The sequence below is a fragment of the Danio rerio genome, chromosome 3, assembly GCF_049306965.1.
Source record: "Danio rerio strain Tuebingen ecotype United States chromosome 3, GRCz12tu, whole genome shotgun sequence".
In the NCBI taxonomy this organism is placed as follows: Eukaryota; Metazoa; Chordata; class Actinopteri; order Cypriniformes; family Danionidae; genus Danio; species Danio rerio.
The window spans coordinates 13,017,636-13,037,332 of record NC_133178.1 but is presented as its reverse complement, the minus strand read 5'-3'; the positions used below and the strand labels follow the sequence as shown (position 1 = coordinate 13,037,332).

The following is a 19,697-nucleotide window of genomic DNA, read 5'->3' as shown; positions in this document are numbered from 1 at the left end:
GTAACCGTCCTCGACTCTCAAACAATAACAACGCCAATAATACTGTCGCGCACAGGGGGAATCCAGCCTCTAGTATGCAGAAAATGTGTAGCATGAGCAGTGCGCAGGACAATTCTGCACACGTAGCGACTTGAAACGAGTGTCCAAGCCGAATCCAGCGCGCTAAACTTTTCTATTCATCTGTCGTGTTAACAATGGCCGTGTAAATAATGCATGTGACAGGTGCGGACAGCGATGCTTCGGTACACACACGCTTCGAGGATGACATTTCCAGTGTACATTACCTGATAAGAGTCTCATAGGTTTGTGTAAACGTGTCCAGATCCTGTTGTCTTCTTTCTTCTGTCCGCGAACCCAGTTTTTATCTAGATGGCGACGGCTGGCGAGCGTTTAGCCCACTCGCTGCCTTTTAAAAGCGCACGTTTTCGGCGACCAACCGGCGAATAAACCTGTACATCTGGAGCGAGGCCATTTCCCCACCTTTAAAAGAAATACACGCAAGGATTTCATAAACCTCCAATGCGCCGCTGCAGCAAACACTGCATTTCTCCACCGTACTGACAGGCAGGCTGCGCGGTTACGTCAGCACGAGCCCCGCCCACTTCCCCTCCCAGCACACACCCCTAATAAAGCTACGCCCCCAGACTACAACCTTCAGCCTGCTTTAATTCACAAATAAAAGACACGCATTACGACGACTTGTTTATTAATATAAAAACATTGCTCTTATGCTTTCATGTACACAAACCCATGTTTGTTTTTGTTGTAGATGTAAATGTTTTATTGATTCATATTTCTGTCTGCATTCAAAAATCAGTAGCTAATCACTAATTCAACATACTAATCAATAAGTCAACAAACAACATAGGTTTTTATGTTTATTATACAGTATTAAACTAAAGTTAATAATGTTTCTAATTAATTTTTTAAAGTTATGCAAGCTGTTTAACGTAATTTCAGTTAAAATTACTCCTAAGCTTAATTGAATTCAACTTATATATTTAAATTAACCTGAATATGCCTGTGTCTGTCTGTCTGTCTGTCTGTCTGTCTATCTATCTATCTATATATCTGTCTATCTATCTGTCAGTCTGTCTATCTATCTATCTATATATCTGTCTGTTTGTCTGTCTGTCTGTCTGTATATTTTGTTCATCCAACTTTTGACTATGGGACAATATAATGCATAATATAAAAAATATTACATTTAAAACATATTTAATATTCAATTAAACAAATAAAAAGTTTAACTGAAGGAGTAAATTCACAGCAAATACATTTTTAAACAATTTTTGAAATGTATGGTGTAAATAAAACTTTCATCTACACGTTTTTCTTAATCCATGTCACAATTTTAATAGGAAAAAAGAGAAAATGCCAAAGAGAGAGAGAGATAGTTTAGAAAATGCTCACTTTGAAAATTAAAATAATTAATTATTGTACAAGCCTTTTATGATTTAACATACTGTATTAATATAACACACACGAACCCCAGCAGAAAGGCACTAAAGTATGAGACAGCAGGATTTATTTTGCTGATAGTGTCTGTTTCATGTGTTGTGCAATATTGACCACGCAATGACACAACATGTGGAAACTAACTGGGGGGAGCACAGTGAAAGCTTTGAGCTGTTTTTGTTTTGTTGGTTTTAAATTGCTTCCAGAGAAAGTCTCGAACAAACTGTCTGCAGCTGCTTACAAATGAAATGTTTGTTTCTTTGACCCCTATCTATTCAATTCAATTCACCTTTATTTCTATAGCGCTTTACAATGTAGATTGTGTCAAAGCAGCTTAACAATGAAGTTCTAGTAGATTGAAGCGGTGTCAGTCCAGTTTTCAGAGTTGACGTATAGTTTAGTTTGGTTCAGTGTTGTTTAATTTTCACTATTGAAAGTCCAAACACTGAAGAGCAAATCCCTTGGTGCGCAGCTCCACAAGTCCCAAATCAAGCAAGCCAGTGGCGAGGAACAAACTTCACCAATTGACGAAAGTAAAAGAAAAAAAATACAAACATGAGAGAAACCAGGCTTAGTCAGGCATGACCATCTTCTGGCCAAGTTTCTTGGGCGTATCTGCAGTCTAGGCGCCAGAGGCTGGAGAACACTGGACGTCCATCGTGAAGAAGCTGTATTAAACATCATATTGGATTGCATAGATCACACAACAGAAGTTGAATAGTCTTCTCTTATTTCCCTTGACAGACCTTGACTACAGCATTTAGACAACATGATTACTAACTTCTTTTAAGGTTGAAATCAACTTATAATTAGTAGGATGTTTTTATCAGTCAGTTCAAAGAAAAGACCATAATATGAAAACATGGGTGGAACCAACATTTGGCCATTAAATACAAATTGACACAAAAGGCAACTTTCAGGAATAATAAGTGCTTATGATTATGGCTCACTGGTTATCACTGTTGCCTCACAGCAAGGTTGCTGGTTTGAGCCCCAGCTAGGGCAGTTGGCATTTCTGTGTGGAGTTTGCATGTTCTCCGCGTGTTGGCATTGGTTTCTTCCGTGTACTCCAGTTTCCCCCAAAAACATGCACTATAGGTGAATTGAATAAGCTTAATTGGCCGTAGTGTGTGAGGATGTGAGAGTGTATGGGTGTTTCCCAGTGCTGAGTTGCAGCTGGAAGGGCATCCACTGCGTAAAACATATGCTAAAATAGTTGCCGGTTCATTCCACTGTGGTGAGCCATGATAAAAAAAGGGACTAAGCCGAAGGAAAACAAATGAATGAATAAATGATTGTTTTTTTGTCCCAACACTCTTAAATACAGTATGTTGGATTATTGTCAGTGGTGGAAAGAGTACAAAAAAATCATACTCAAGTAAAAGTACCATTACTTGCCCAAAAATGTAGTGCGAGTAGAGCAAAAGTATCTGATGTGAATATTACTCAAAGCATGAGCAAAAAGTAGCCTTTTAAAAGGTACTCGAGTATTACACTGTGAAATGCTGAAATATTTATATGCAATTTGTGTGTGTGTGTGTGTGTGTGTGTGTCTGTGCGTAACGTGCATTTAGTGATTGTTTAAGAGTCATTGCGTGTAAAGATTTTGGGCATCATCCTGAACACTTTTATTGCTTCCAAACTAGTCACACTCATTCACTACGGCCAATTTAGTTCATCTGATTCACCTATAGCGCATGTCTTTGGACTGTGGAGGAAACTGGTGTTCTGTTGATTTGTCCTACCTTGTCAGATTGTCATACCTCCTATTCAAAAAGTAGGTATCACATTTTGATGGTGCAGTACGCTACCCATCAGATTTTGCCACCAGTGTAAATTTTAATGTGTAGTGTGAAAATGTGTAGTGTGAAATAAAGAGGAAATATCGCCCTAACCTACCTAATCTCTAACCACAACCATAACCATTTAACCTCATGTCGTGTTGGCATCCTTATTCTTACTTAAGTGTTCCCGGTTTGTTTTAACTGCTATTATATTAGATTAAAAAAAATGTCACCACCAAAATTTTATACAAAACTATTTAGTTGTGAACAATGTCTCAAAGTAGTGTTTAACATGAGTTTATTGAATTAGACATAAAATAACTGCAGTGAAATTAAAAATAGGCACTGAAAATATTTAGAAAAAATTACCAATAGATGACAGAAATCAAAAGACTTTGTTTCGTTAATAATAGACAGCTCACTAAAATAAATATCGCAGGGTCTGACCAAAGAAATTGAAATTTGAATCCATCTGAATGGGACTATTGGACTATATCAGTGTACTAATGTAGGGAATAGTGACTGAGGGTTTAGACGGTGAGCATGGACTAGCACTTCTTATACAATTGAAGTCAGAATTATTAGCCCATTTTAATTTTTTTTTTCTCTTTTAAATATTTCCCAAATGAAGTTTAACAGAACAAGGACATTTTTACAGTGTCTCATAATAGTTTTTTTTCTTCTGGAGAAAGTCTTATTTGTTTTATTTCGGCTAGAATAAAAGCAGTTTTTAATTTTTAAAAAACATTTTTGGGACAAAATTATTAGCCCCTTTAAGCTAACTTTTTTTTTCGATAGTCTACAGAATAAACCATCGTTATACAATAACTTGCCTAATTACCCTAACCCACCTAGTTCAACTTATTAATCTAGTTCAGCCTTTAAATGTCACTTTAATGATGATGAAGAAAGATTCAGAGGCATGTCACGCTTTTACTTTATTCAATTACCCCAAAAAACACAGATCAATGACTCCTTGGGTGTATAGAAATAAAAATCACCAAAGTAATGTAACAAAACAACTTGGTGCACAGGAGTGATGTTGTGTGCAACACTCATTATTTTAGTTTGGGTTTGTTTTTCATACAAAAAGACTTATTTTCAAAACTGTACAAATACTTTTTTAGGTTTGGATGTTGGGGGTTGTGTATGAAAGACAAAACAAAGGGGACAGTTCATTCAAAAATGACAAATCTGTCATCATTTACTCACACTTCCCTTGTCAAAAGCATGTTTGAGTTTCTATCTACCATTGAATACAAAACAATATATAAAAATAAACAAAAAAAATATATATATACTGACTTGACTGACAAGAGAATTTATCCTTCCTATGGAAATCAATGGTTACAGGTTTCAGCTTTCTTCAAAATATCTTCTTCTGTGTTGATAAAGGTTTAAAACCACCGGAGGGAGACTAAACAGTGACAGAATTTTCATTTTTGTCTGAATATCCTTTTAAGAAAGCTACAAGTGAGACATTTATAAAGGTGAAGTGTGTTTTTTCCATGTCAAGATGATTACTTGTAGCACTGTTTAATATCCCAAATATAGGCCCATAGCTATATGGGCCTATATAGCTATTGGGGGGTTTGGGTGGTTGAGAACACCTACTCCTCCCTGACAAAGGTATTCAATTTGTCCCATACATGAGCTCATTAGTCCTTTTTTGACCGCTATGCCATCATGGTGAAAATTAACCATCAAAAAAGGCTTTAAGACCAAGCAGAAAGCTCTGTTGGCAGTCGGTTCGGTGTGACTTCAGCTAATCAGTTTTGGCCAATGCTAACATACATTTTTCACCAGTCCAAGCTGTGCAATCTGATGTAAGAGAAGTCATCTTTTGCTATTGTATTGTTGAGAAAACATTTTAAAGGTAGCTTTTATTCAAAATCTTTGACCTTATTCTTAACCAGTGTTGCCAGATACGACTTTTTTCAGCCCAAAAGCTGCCCAAAAACCCTTCCAAACGCACACACATACACAAAAAAAACATAAAATATTAGATTACTGTTTAATTTTTTTTTTAAATTTCTAAATTAACCTAGTTACTTTAACTGTCATATTTTTTAACCAACCAGCAGTCACAGAACCATAACATAACCGGATCACATTGAAACACTGCCCCCCCTTTCACTCACACACTGCACTATTAGAGTATGTTTTACTTTCATAATGGCGTATAAATTAATCTCAATTGGCATATTAAATTCTTTTAACCATAATTAGGTGCTGCTTGTCAATCAAACAGCGCTTCTATGTTTGCGCTTGCTGTTAATAGCAGAAAAATGATCGATAAAAGTGTCATGATTAATCAATGTGATTTTATCTTCAGGCACTGCGTGATGTGTGTGTTCGTGAAAGGGAGTCCGATTTTGATACAACTTTCCTTCACCTCCTCTTGCAGGTGGGCCCACGCGGTTTGCGCAATGCACTCGTCACTCCTAACTGAATGGAGTAGGAGCATACAGTTATGCTCTGTTAATTATGTTGCATATAAAATTTACGTTTCAAAACTGTTTAAATTTTACCATTTTTCACCCGCAAAATCAAATTCAAAACCGCCCAATCTGGCAACACTGGACTTGACACAAACAAAAAAGACCAATAAAAAGGTGTGAAGCACCAAAAACGTACCATATTAAAATTGATTTGAATAGGATTTTGGATAAAATAATCAAAATAAGTGGTTATTATAAGCATCCAACAAGCTAATTCAGAAAAATGCTTAAAATGACACTAAAATTCAGTATTTAAATCTCATAATTAAATAGAAAACGAGGCGTTTAATTGCAGAAAGGTCTCCTTTTGGGAAAAAAATAACCACCCATTTTACCAGGCTGGCTACGGGCCTATATATAAACAAAGAGTGTGTTGATTCTCAACATTTCAGCATTGATTAAACACTCTTTGAGAAGCCAAACCTAATCAATCCAACAGCACTGGCCCAATCAATAGAATGAGTTTGGGGTTGGAGTTGGAGTTACTGATTGGGCGACCAATAGCAGCTGTTCCCCAAAATTAATGAGGTAGCTATGTGTACACTCAATTTGTGCATTTAATCAAATTTACAATATGCACTCAAAAAATGAAGATGAAAACTACAAGACGCCAATTAAAAGTAAATATTTAAACTTAATTTATTATTATTAATTTTAAACTTATATTTGGTTTGATATACTGAATTTTTACTGAGTATATATATATTTATTCACACATATATATATATATATATATATATATATATATATATATATATATATATATATATATATATATATATATATATATATATATATACATACACATACAGTGGTCCCTCATTAATCGCGGGAGTTACGCTCTGAAAATTGCCCGCAATAAAATTTGTTAGTTAGTTTTCTTTTCAGCTCAGTTCCTTTATTAATCTATAAGTCGCCACAGCGTATTGAACCACCAACTTTTGCAGCATATGTTTTACACAGCTGGTGCCCTTCCAGCTGCAACCCATCACTGGGAAACACCCATACACTCTGGCATTCACACACATATACTACGAACAATTTAGCTTACCCAATTTACCTGTACCACATGTCTTCGGATTGTAGGGGAAACCAGAGCACCCGGAGGAAACCCACGCAAACATGGGGAGAACATGCAAACTCCACACAGAAACGCCCTGACAAATGCCCTGACCCATAAATTGAACTGACCCAGCCGAGGCTCGAAACAGCAACCTTCTTCCTCTGAGGCGATCATGCTACCCACTGCGCCACCATGACGCCGAAGTAGTCAAGTTTATTTTTACAACTTATATGTAATATAATGTTATAGATGTGTTAAGGCTGTAAAACCAACCACACACTTTACACACTTGTCTTTTAGGCATTAATATTTTTAAATATTTAATATCGGTGTAGAACGTTTTGTCAACGGCGACGCAGTGGCGCAGTAGGTAGTTCTGTCGCCTCACAGCAAGAAGGTTGCTGGTTCGAGCCTCGGCTGGGTCAGTTGGCGTTTCTATATGGAGTTTGCATGTTCTCCCTGTGTTCGTGTGGGTTTCCTCCACAGTCCAAAGACATGCGCTATAGGTGAATTGGGTAAGCTAAATTGTCCGTAGTGTATATGGTTGTTTAAAGTTTGAATGAGTGTGCGTAAAAACGCGCTGGATAAATTGGCGGTTCATTCTGCTGTGGTGACCCCAGATTAATTAAGGGACTAAGCCGAGAAAAGAAAATGAATAAATGAATGTTTTGTGGACATTATGGGGTTGGGGAGAAAACTTGCGAACGTACTCTACAGCACTTCTGTGTGCTAGCGATCGAAGATTTATGTCAATTTGGCAAGCTGAACGCATTCTGTACTGTACAGGAGACACGGTATGGAGAAGATTGATTGACAATGGTCTACAGCCAATCAGGACACAGAATTAAACACGCTCTAAAAAAAAAAAAAAAAAAGCATGTAAATAAATAAAATCTGCAAAACCGTGAACCGCCTCGTAGCGAGGGACCACTATATGTATGTATACAGTACAGTATAAAACAAATAAATACATGTTTAACACATTTTATTAAATGCACAAATGGAAGTGATGATTTTGGGACAGATAGGATGACCCCTTTGGATTGAAACATAGCTAACTCCAATTTTCAGTGGTACAAATATAAAAAAAAACAAAATAAAATAAATAAATCCCACACTTCACCCTTACGAGATCTGAGATGTGTCTGTTCAGCGTGTGTAGATGGTGCTCTTACAACAGAGACAGTAACTGTACGTAGCACAGAGTGTGGCTGGACCTGGCGCCGGGACGTAAAGGCTGTAGGGGCATCAGAAAGATTTGATGTCACAGTCAAAGTAACAAACATTAATCTTCATCTATCTGGAGTGCAACTAGGTGGAGAGTTTACACTCGTCTGGTTACAGTACACACAGTTGGCATACACAGCTTACTTACAGTACCAAACAATTAGTCTAATAAAGTTAACACTATTACAGTGAGTTAGAAAAGAAATGTGATTCAAAGCAAAAATACATATTTAAAAAATCAGAAACAACCAATTTAGAGATTTATAAAATGAAGTGCACAACTTTTGGTCTATGATACAGCAATGTACACCGCTTATAAGCATCCTCCATGTAGAAAAAATGACCGAATATCAATTATTATAGTTGATCAAACATGAGCACATGAATCCATGAGCAATGCTTTATTTAGCTGCCTGAGGCATTGTTCAATTGACCTTATTTACTTTCTTCCTAGTGCAGTGTTTCTCAACCACGTTCCTGGAGGATCACCAGCTCTGCACACTTGTCATGTCTCCTTAACCAAACACACCTGATTCAGATCATCAGCTTAATAGCAGAGGCTGAAAGATCTGTAACGGGTGTGACAGACAAAGGAGACATCCAAAACATGCAGTGCTGGTGGTCCTCCAGGAACGTGGTTGAGAAACACTGTCTTAGTGATTCATTAGTGCATGCTCATCCAACAGAAGATGATGCTCGTGTTAATCTTTTTCGCTCTGCCTTTCATTTTTCAGCTCTCGCCACCTAGGCAGTGAAGGCTATTTTTTATGTTAACCAGTCGTCAAATAGCTTTGAAAAGTTGACAGGATTCGTCATCTACAGCGCTCAGGATAATTGAGTACACCCCATTTTGAAGATGAATATTTTTATCCATTTTTCAGTGAATATAGGTGTATTTGCGTGCATTTGAACAAAACAGATTTATTAAACAGATATATTTATTAAAATAATATTTTAGTCACCAAACATATTCTGAAATTTGAAGATAATACAATTAAATTCAAGCAAAATATTGCAAAAAAAAAAAAATTAGAAATTACAAAATTAAAGCTATTTTTTATTTTATTTTTTTGCTTCTCTTGATTTTTTCTCTTTTAAAATTTGTATTTAATATTTTTCGATATCATACAAATTTGGCTGTACTAGTTTTGGACCGTTATCGCAAGCTATTTAGTTAGACAAGATCAGATACAAATACTGTATAGCTTCCTATTAAAAACATGCATTTAAAAGATAGATTTGCGAGGGGTGTATTTATATATGCTGAGCACTGTATATAAAAATGACAGTCAAAAGGTTTTCACACATATTCTCTCACCAGGTTAGTGCAAGAATTCAGAACCGGTTCCCTTTCAACTTACAAGGAGTTTGGCGTGAATTTAAAACAGAGAGTTAAATTGGAATGACAGGAAGAACATTTTGATTAATAAATAATAATTCAAAGAAATTCAACACAGATGATCCACTCAGAAAAGACATTTTTAGCCCTCAGAAATGAATTTAACATGAAATATTTAACCGCCTTGATTATTCTAGCAACCACACACTATTGGGGGTTGTTGCTGGGGTTGTTGTTAGAAGGGGATACAGCTGTGGCCAGAAGTTAACAAGAATTACTTATGAAAAAAATTATACATTAATTGTATTTTATTAACATCTACCCCAACCCTCACAGTAATGTAAAATATTAAATATTGTTGTACAGTGACACAAACATAATGCTATATTGATGTTAGTATCATTGCAATCACCCTCACATTTAGAGCTGGGCCGATATTATATTGAATCGTGATAAAATTAAAGTCAGTAACAATGATAAGCTCTGGACTTTTATACTCCATATTGATCTAAGAGCCAATCACACAGCAGAAATATGCAACAATGTTAATCTAGAGGTGTGCTGATATCAGTGATTCACCCAAATTTCGGGCACTGAATATTTATCGGTCGAAGATATGTTTTGGCATTTAATGGATCCTCAATTTATGTGGCTTCAGTCTTTGTTGGGGTACTCTATTAAATCTGTAAGCATTAACAACTTATATCGAAATATATATATCGTTATCGTTCAATATGGAAAATAATTATTGATATTGCATTTTTGCCATATCACCCTGTACCCTTACACTCTAGCAACCACAGATTACTTTAGCAACTTCATAGCCGAAGAATCCCAGCAACTCTATCTATCTATCTATCTATCTATCTATCTATCTATCTATCTATCTATCTATCTATCTATCTATCTATCTATCTATCTATCTATCTATCTATCTATATGTCTATCTGTCTATCTATCTATCTACTTACCTGTCTGTCTGTCTAACTATCCGTCTGTCCATCCGTCCATCTATCCATCCATCCATCCATCCATCCATCCATCCATCCATCCATCCATCCATCCATCCATCCATCCATCCATCTATCTATCTATCTATCTATCTATCTATCTATCTATCTATCTATCTATCTATCTATCTATCTATCTATCTATCTATCTATCTATCTATCTATCTATCTATCTATCTATCTATCTATCTATCTATCTATCTATCCGTCCGTCCGTCCGTCTATCTATCTATACATCCGTGCACCCATCCGTTCGTCCGTCCGTCCGTCCATCTATCCATCCTTCTATCTATCCATCCTTCTATCTATCTATCAATCTATCAATCAATCAATCAATCAATCAATCAATCAATCAATCAATCAATCAATCAATCAATCAATCTATCTATCTATCTATCTATCTATCTATCTATCTATCTATCTATCTATCTATCTATCTATCTATCTATCTATCTATCTATCTATCTATCTATCTATCTATCCGTCCGTCCGTCCGTCCGTCCGTCTATCTATCTATACATCCGTGCACCCATCCGTTCGTCCGTCCGTCCATCTATCCATCCTTCTATCCATCCGTCTATCCATCCGTCTATCTATCTATCTATCTATCTATCTATCTATCTATCTATCTATCCGTCCGTCCGTCCGTCCGTCCGTCCGTCCGTCCGTCTATCTATCTATACATCCGTGCACCCATCCGTTCGTCCATCTATCCATCCTTCTATCCATCCGTCTATCCATCTATCTATCTATCTATCTATCTATCTATCTATCTATCTATCTATCTATCTATCTATCTATCTATCTATCTATCTATCTATCTATCTATCTATCTATCTATCTATCTATCTATCTATCTATCTACTTACCTGTCTGTCTGTCTAACTATCCGTCTGTCCGTCCATCCTTCTATCTATCTATCTATCTATCTATCTATCTATCTATCTATCTATCTATCTATCTATCTATCTATCTATCTATCTATCTATCTATCTATCTATCTATCTATCTATCTATCTATCTATCTATCTATCTACTTACCTGTCTGTCTGTCTAACTATCCGTCTGTCCGTCCATCCTTCTATCCATTCATCCATCCATCTATCTATCTATCTATCTATCTATCTATCTATCTATCTATCTATCTATCTATCTATCTATCTATCTATCTATCTATCTATCTATCTATCTATCTATCTATCTATCTATCTATCTATCTATTAATCCATCCATCCATCCATCATCATAAAATGTGCTCTTCTGTTTAAAACAGTGTGCAGAATTTCTTTGAATTTAATTATCTTTTACTTTCTCACATTCAAATATCAATTGAGATTCTGCATCCAATCTCAATTCCACACTTAATAAAACTGAATCATTAATTGAAAGTCTGAATTTTTACCCAACCATATCAGTAAACACATGGTGATACAAATGTGAATAAGTTACTCGATATGCCAGACGGAAACTAGCCAGACTGTCAGTTACAGCATTTGTCTTTAGAAAAGTACAGAGGTCATTTTTACCGCTTAGTTGATGCCATGGAATGCTGTTTTTACTTTCCTCCTCAGAGAAATAAAGAACATAATCTTTCTGCAAGAATATCCGGTGTCTGAAAGCATTGTGGCGACAATAATAAAAAGGCCGTCATGTCAGCCTGTGCATTACATCTAGCTGGTGGAGAAATCCTCGTGAGCACTAACCAGACATTAAATATTAATAGCAACAAAACAATAAATAAAAAAATACCGTGGTCAAGTTGGTGAACTTGAAATTCTTCCGATGAATCCAAGCATTATAAAAGCTGGTATCAAGAACGTCTCAAAGGACTGTTTCCTTGATGTGCACTGACAGATTGTCCACATATGCTGATGAGTTCGTCTCAAGTGCAAAGTGAGTATAGCTCAAAGACAAATCCACTGAAAATTCCACTGCACTGCTTTGAAAACAACACAGTCTTACTCCTAACTCGTCACTTCTATTGATGTTCAGTCAGGACTCATTCTTGTCACTCTGTGAGACTTGGGGTATGCCTTTGCCTTACATTGATAAACATGATAAACTTTTGGAATCAATATGCTGATGCAAAATTCACTGGCAGTTTTATTGTGACCACATACGTGAATATATTTTGCCGTTATTGATGTGCGAGTTTTCCTAAAGTAAATTCAAAACTATTTTGTTTCCATTACTCTAGGAATACATTTACTGTATGAGCACGTACCCTGGCTCCTAGCATTAAACTTAACTACGTCAATATAAAACAAAGGATACAGCAAGAAAGATGCATATACAGTCACAATTTATTGAAAATATATCAACGTTCCAAGTCTACCATGGCAGTCAAAAACAAAAAACCTATGTTTGCTGTTTGTTGAGAGTATTTATATAAAATGAGCTGAAATGACACAATTTTTGAGGGTTTTTAGGATTAACTTAATTGGTTTATGTTCAATCCACTTAAATTTGTAAAAACTAATACATCAACCTAATTCCTTCATGCTGCCCCATCACAAATGGATTGTGTGGACCTCAGCATTATAGTGATCACCATCTCCATTTGCTGTGCTGCTTCACAAATGTAAATATTGCAGCCAAAAAAAGGATCTTACATCGACTTCGGTTTTCGATTGCTATTGGCTTCCTCTGTGTCTCATGACCAATCGCATCACGCTAATGTGCTGGAGCATTATAAATCTGAGGAGATCAGCAAATGGGAAACGAATAGTTTTCAGCAATTAAGTCTCATGAATGACTCCATTATTTGCATTACTTGTATGACTTTATAGGACTTGGAATGCAACGTGACTTCTGTGTACGTCTTTTATATGGATGTTTTTAGCAATAAATAAATGCAACTCAACTTTTAAGGCTGATTTATTCTTATGCGTCAAGTGATCGGTGGGACCCACGGCGCCTGCCTTGCATGTAGCCGTGCTATTAAACTTCTGTGCGCTGTTTGTGTCGCTCCACAATAACACTTCCGAAGCGCTGGCTGACAGTAGGTTTTTATGTTCCTTTGTGTCCAGTTTCTTTGCGGATGTTGGGTTTTTATTTAGTTTTTTTCTACCTTAATATAAAAGTAGCTAAAACTCGCTCATTCAGATGTGGGATCTGGCAGACGTGCAACAACTTTAATCATAATGTAAACACAAAACAAAAGTTTTCATCTAGAGCAGTAGTTCTCAAACTCTTTTCATCAAGTACCACCTCGGAAAAAAATTGTCTCTCCAAGTACCACCAAAATGAGCAGTATTGAAATAAAGTAGCGTAGTAGGCCCAGTAAAGCAGCTACAGCTCTGCACATTTCCAAAACGAGGCAGATTAATTCCTACTATTTTATTGTTTTAATTCCTATTTATTTTTGTCAGCCACTTTAAACGTATAAATAGTTTGAATATTAACACTGTATTTAAAAAATAAATACAAAAAACTAAAAACGTCAACATTTAAATTAAAATGTGCTTTTAAACGTTAAAAATTACAGGTTATTGTTTTTAAATGGTAAAAAAAACATCTGTACTAAATGTAAAGTATTAACATGTAGTAGCCTATTTATCAACACCTGGAAATGTTGCCTGGACCTCATAAATATAGGCTATATGTTATCATATTCATATATAAAATAATTTTTGATAGATTTTTAAATATGTAGCATGTACATATGACATATTTAATTCCTCTACGTACCACTAGAAGGAAGCCCTCGTACCACTAGTGGTACACGTACCACAGTTTGAGAACCACTGATCTAGAGCTCCTTCTTGGGACTCAACACTTGTAAACACTCGCTCCATCGGGCTTGCGTGGCTCTCAGCATTGCCCATACTTGTCATAACTACCAACCCGAACAATCACAGAGCTTGCGCTTTGCGTCGTTGCTACATGTATGTGTAGTTAGTGATGGTAAAATAAAGCTTTCTGAACCAATGAACCATTCAACTTAATTTTATCGGAAAAAGATTCGTTACTCAAAGCAGATCTCGATGAGGACTTCGCTGGTTAAAGTGTGGGACAGCACTTTGTTGCAAACATGTCTTTTGAATCTATCAAGTAGCGTGTCACAGCGTCACTACATCGCCTCAATCTTCTGCTTTTTTGCTTGTGCTTAGTAATTTTAGTGAAAACCTCAGATACTGTGGGTTGGGCACCTTTTTTACCAACCAGGTTTATCTGTTATAACAACACAGATCGATCTTCATGCCAGAGTCCCATGGAAAAATTGACACATACAAAAAATCTATTCACCACCCCCTACGACAAGTATGGCATCGTCCATCGCGATGTTTCGCATTAGACATCGTACAATGCCTAATTGGTCGACATCGCCCAACGCTTCTCCATTACGAATTGCATGTGCACACACACACACACATGGAAATTTTCTACGTCTATCTGTGTTTTAACCAATCAGGTTAAACCATCAACATGTATGACGTTAATGAGAGTATAATTGTTGTTGTTTTGAGCTACGAACTCACTGCGAGTGTTGAAGCTGGCCAATAAATCTGCAAACTATCTTCATTAAACCTTGAATCTCTGACTCGGGCTCTTCTTCATCTGATAGACTGGTCATTTTTAGGTTAAAACTGTACATTCCACCTACAGTTTATTTCGGTCTTATTTTCTGTTCACAACCTGTGCCTTTGTGCCCCCTGGCGGCATTGTTGCAAACTGCTGTTACACCTTTAAACATTTTACTAATCCCTTTATCCTGCGGCGGCGACACACACAGTGGTAGTGCTCGATCTGTCACAATTGTACATGCAAACTGTTTAATGCATCCAAAATCATTGGAGAACACTGCGAACTGTAAAATGACACTAGGTGGCTTCCCGAAGCATTACAAATTGACATGAAGGAGTCCTGATTGAGCATCAATATGTGACAAGTCGGGAGTGCGAATGTGTTAGACAATAAAAACAAAGAGTGACTCAAAACGGACATGCTTCGAACAAGAAACACAATGTATTTACAGTACATAAGAACGAAAACATTTGACACTTTCAGTAAAAATCAAGTTTTTGCGAGTCAGCCAAAAGCTGATCGAGATTTCTTCATCGGTTCCCCAGGAAGTAGGTCGGGTTGGTTTCGAGAGGTCTGAGCAGGTGCGCATCCTCCACCCACAGTCCAAACAAACTCTCCGGCAAGACCATGACGCCTGCCCATGGTCTCTTGCGTTCTTGGAGCAGGCTCTCTAAAAGTGCTTGTTTGAGCGGTTTGTGGAGGCCCTATCGGCAGCATGGAGGAGTATGGAGGATGAGGGGTTGGAGGTGTGGAAATCTAGACCTGCGTGGAGTAGGAGCGCTGCAGGTTGTTGGAGCGTCCCGCGGAGTGGGCGGCGCAGTGGTGCGCGTGCTGGGACGGCTGGTCTAGACTTCGCTGGAAATGGAGCGAGACGGTATGAGGACATCGGGGGGGACGGGGAACCGATGAGGCTGATGGTCATGTGATCTCAGTGAATGGAGATCCCCTTGGAGTCTGTAAGGGGGGGGGGGGGAGAGAGAGAGTGTGAGGGGAAAGAGAGAGAGAGAGAGAAAGGATGAGAAACCAAGACTTGAAGTGGAAACTGCGTTCGGATAGAATAAAATTAGTGATGCACCGAAATTAATGTATGACAGGAGAACTGAAAGCTTTCATTTAGCCAAACCTGTTTTTTTTTATTCCACTAAATAAATAAATTGATTTAATAACCAATGCATCTAAAAACGTGTATATGTGTGTATTAAATAAACTAAGGCAGCTTATATGCTGTAAAAATATGTGTAAAGCAACAGTTTTCTGTATTTTGTGATTCATTTTTTGCTTGCTTTTGAATTGCATCATACATTTCCTTGACGTATCATGCTTCGTATGACATGGCAGCGTAAATAATATAATTGAGATATAGGGGGTGGGGTATTACTTTTGACTAAAAATCAAAACTGTCAGAGATGTCCAATAGATTAATAGGTACCGAAAAAGTCCACAGAGGGGGTTGATCACCAGAATGGGGAAGTCCCAGAGTAAAGTGAGAAAATATGATACACCGGTGTTTTGGAATATGGAAAAACTGTGTCTGATTGGGCAGTTAAAAGATTTAACTTGGGCCATCCTCATACTGATAGATCTGTCTCTGTGATATAGCAGCGTAATTACAATAAGTGAGATCCGAGATGTGGCTCAACACATATAACTGTTGCGGTGCGGTTAAAGTCCCTGGCTTCTGGCTGAGATCAAGACCTTTTATAACGTTTGACTAAAAATCGAATTTGTTGTAGACGTCCAAGAGATTAATAGGTACCAAAAAAAAATCCACAGAGGGGGTGGGGGGCTTGGGGGGTGATCACCAGAATGGAGAAGTCCAAGAGTAAAGTGAGAAAATATGATACACCGGTGTTTTGAAATATAGAAAAACTTAGCGTTTGTCTTTACGCTGTTTTCATCAGTTTATATATTATTTGTTTTTATTGTATGTATACATGTCTCTTTTATTCCTGTTTATGTAAAGCACTTTGAGTTGCCACTGAGTATGAAATGTGCTATATAAATAAACTTGCCTTGCCTATGACGTATGATTTCCTTGACGCTCTTGACGTTTCCTCCAACAACGTTTTATGTTTAAAAGTTTATTGATATTTTATTATTGACATCTGATATATCGTCTGGGATGGTGTCGTAAATTACGACGCAAAAACATGGTAATAAACTGACAAGTACTTTTTCTGTTTGTTCACTTGATTCTATGTATCATTACTAAAATTATGATTAATATGTTAATTGTCAATTGACAAGGGGCAGTACCTCTTCAAAAAGGGTTCATATTGGTATTTTAAAAGTACATGTTAAAGTCAGAAATATTAGCCCCCCTGAATTATTAGCCCCATGTTAATGATTTCCCCCCAATTTCTGTTTAACGGAGAAGAGATTTTTTTTCAACACATTTCTAAACATAATAGTTTTAATAACTCATTTCTAATAACTGATTTATTTTATCTTTGCCATGATAAAAGTACATAATATTTGACTAGATATTTTTAAGACACTTCCATACAGCTTAAAGTGACATTTAAAGGCTTAACTAGGTAAATTTGGTTAACTAGGCAGGTTAGGGTCATTAGGCAAGTTGAAAATGTATGAAAATGTATAATGATGGTCTGTTCTGTAGACTATTGAAAAAATATATAGCTTAAAGAGGCTAATCATTTTGACCTTAAACGTTTTTTTTTTTTTAAATTAAAACTGCTTTTATTCTAGCTGAAATAAAACGAATAAGACTTTCTCCTGAAGAAAAAATATTATCAGACATACTGTGAAAATGCCCTTGCTCTGTTAAACATCATTAGGGAAATATTTAAAAAAGAAAAATAAATTCAAAGGGGGCTAATAATTCTGTCCTCAACTGTACATGTTAGGACCTAATGTTTGCATATTAACTTCTAAAAAGTTCAAAGGTACCACTCCAGTGACTGCTTTTGTGCCTATACTTCTAAGAGTGTACACTGAATGTACAATAAAGTGCATTGTAAACAATATATAGTATTAAAAAGCCGCCTGTAGCTTATGATGTGTGTATTTACATGCTCTTGAATTGCATTATAGAACCTTGATTGTTGCATTGCAACCTTTGATGTTGGAAAGTTTACCAAGGTGAATTTAAATGAAAAATTGGAGTCATTTGTAATTATTTATTATTTAGCAGACATTTAAATTCAGATTGGTATGAATTTGGTTAAAATAAATATTAATGAAATTCTGTTTAAGTTTGCAACTGCAATATAAACTACTTCGAACTGCAAGTTTATAGATATAAACGTGCAAATGCTACATATAAACTCACAAATATGACTTCTCACCACAATTCAGAGTTTATCTAACAATTCAGACTAAGAATTGCAAGAAAGAGTCACATTTTTAAGATGCAAAATACCAAAAAGTTGGAATTTATTTGTTATTTTTCCTATTCCAAGGTCAAAATACGTTTTTGCAACACTGTGTGCACGAACCAGACATTAACACAGACAAAACGCCCTTAGATAAGATAAGAATTAATTTAAACTACACCATTTCACTCAATGACTTTCCGCCCTCCAAAGCCATTTCGGCAGAAAAAAACAAACTGAAAACTGCAGAAATTTCAGTGCATCACTAAAATAAAATATAAGATTGAGGCAGAAAAAGGGGATGACTTGTATGATCGAGGTGAGGAAGAGAGGAACTAAAAAAACAAAGTATTTCCAAAAGTGAGGAGGATGAGCGTGGCCTACAAAGGGGAAACTCACACCTGGAGTGGAGTACGGGGGGAGAACTCCATCAATTCTGAAGCTCCACAAGCTACACAGTCCACTTTTATAGAGATGTTAACCTCCAATCAGCCCTTTGAGCAATCAGTGGCATAATACGCTCTAAACACTTCTCAATGACTCTATCATAACAGAAACGTCTCTCTTCAAGGATAAGCAAAGGGCCGGTCAGTCCTCCAGATTTGCAGGGTGTTGTGGTTGGTGTTTGGGTTGTGCAGGTTGGACATGCTAGTAAAGGGAGGAGGGCTGGGTGGGTCTTGGGAGTCACATTAGGGTCCACTGGGTCAAAAACAGAAGGACAGGGTGGGTCGTAATCCATCCCTTTATGTGTGCATCCCTGCTACTAACCCGCTCCCACCCCTTACCTGAGTGCCACTTAACTTTTCAAGTGGACTCTCAACGCAGGGCAGCGCCACCATGGGCATGCCCAGAACAGACTCAGGCCGCTGGACTCGCACCGCCGGGGGAGGAGGCTTTGTCTGCTGGAAGTTGTTGATCACGCATGTCACCTGGAGAAATGGAGAGAGAAAGAAGACAGAGAGAAAAAAGAAAAGCAGTAGTGGAGGAAATAATGGATTGTTTGGATTTTAGTACAATGTAAATAGTAAACAGTCATGACAACAAATGTTTGACTACAATTCTTTTAAATTAGTTTAATCAACAAATTTGTTGCATTTACACACAATTTAACTTCATATTTTTAGTTAGTTGAAGTCAAAATTACACCGAAAAAAAGATCTCTTAAAAAATCCTTGTAACAATTTGCAAAAAGCAAATTTTAAGTCAATGTTACTCATATCAGGTACAACTCATTTATTAATATCCTTTCAAATTTACTAGTTTACCCCCTTTTTAAGATTTAATATTAATACTATGGTTCTTCTGAGTGTGCCAGTTTAGCTTCAGTTTAAATTTTTTATTATTTATTCATTTTCTTGTTGGCTGCACTCCTACGTCAAGTTGCGGTCAGTCTCAAAACCGCTCCAATTGATCCACCGTTTTTATGTTGTTAAATAAAAAAATAAAAAAAGGA

At 36.7% G+C, this 19,697-nt stretch overlaps 2 protein-coding genes across 3 annotated transcripts in view; both read right to left on the bottom strand.

The window, feature by feature from the left end:
- Nucleotides 1-579, bottom strand: part of tlcd4b (TLC domain containing 4b) — a 64,616-nt gene extending 64,037 nt beyond the window's left edge. The window contains exon 1 of one of the 2 annotated variants that reach the window (NM_001005924.2): nt 285-579. The gene's annotated coding sequence lies outside the window, so the exon portion shown is untranslated. The remainder of the gene's footprint in view (nt 1-284) is intronic. The other variant, XM_073939910.1, reaches the window with a different exon arrangement.
- A 14,755-nt stretch (nt 580-15,334) lies between these two features.
- The window catches only part of plppr2a (phospholipid phosphatase related 2a), a gene marked incomplete at its 5' end in the record, with an annotated part of 62,974 nt that continues 58,611 nt past the window's right edge, over nt 15,335-19,697 (bottom strand). The window contains 2 exon segments of the mRNA NM_200456.1: nt 15,335-15,863; nt 19,046-19,173. Coding sequence (NP_956750.1) covers nt 15,755-15,863; nt 19,046-19,173 — 237 coding nt within the window. The 3' untranslated portion in view covers nt 15,335-15,754.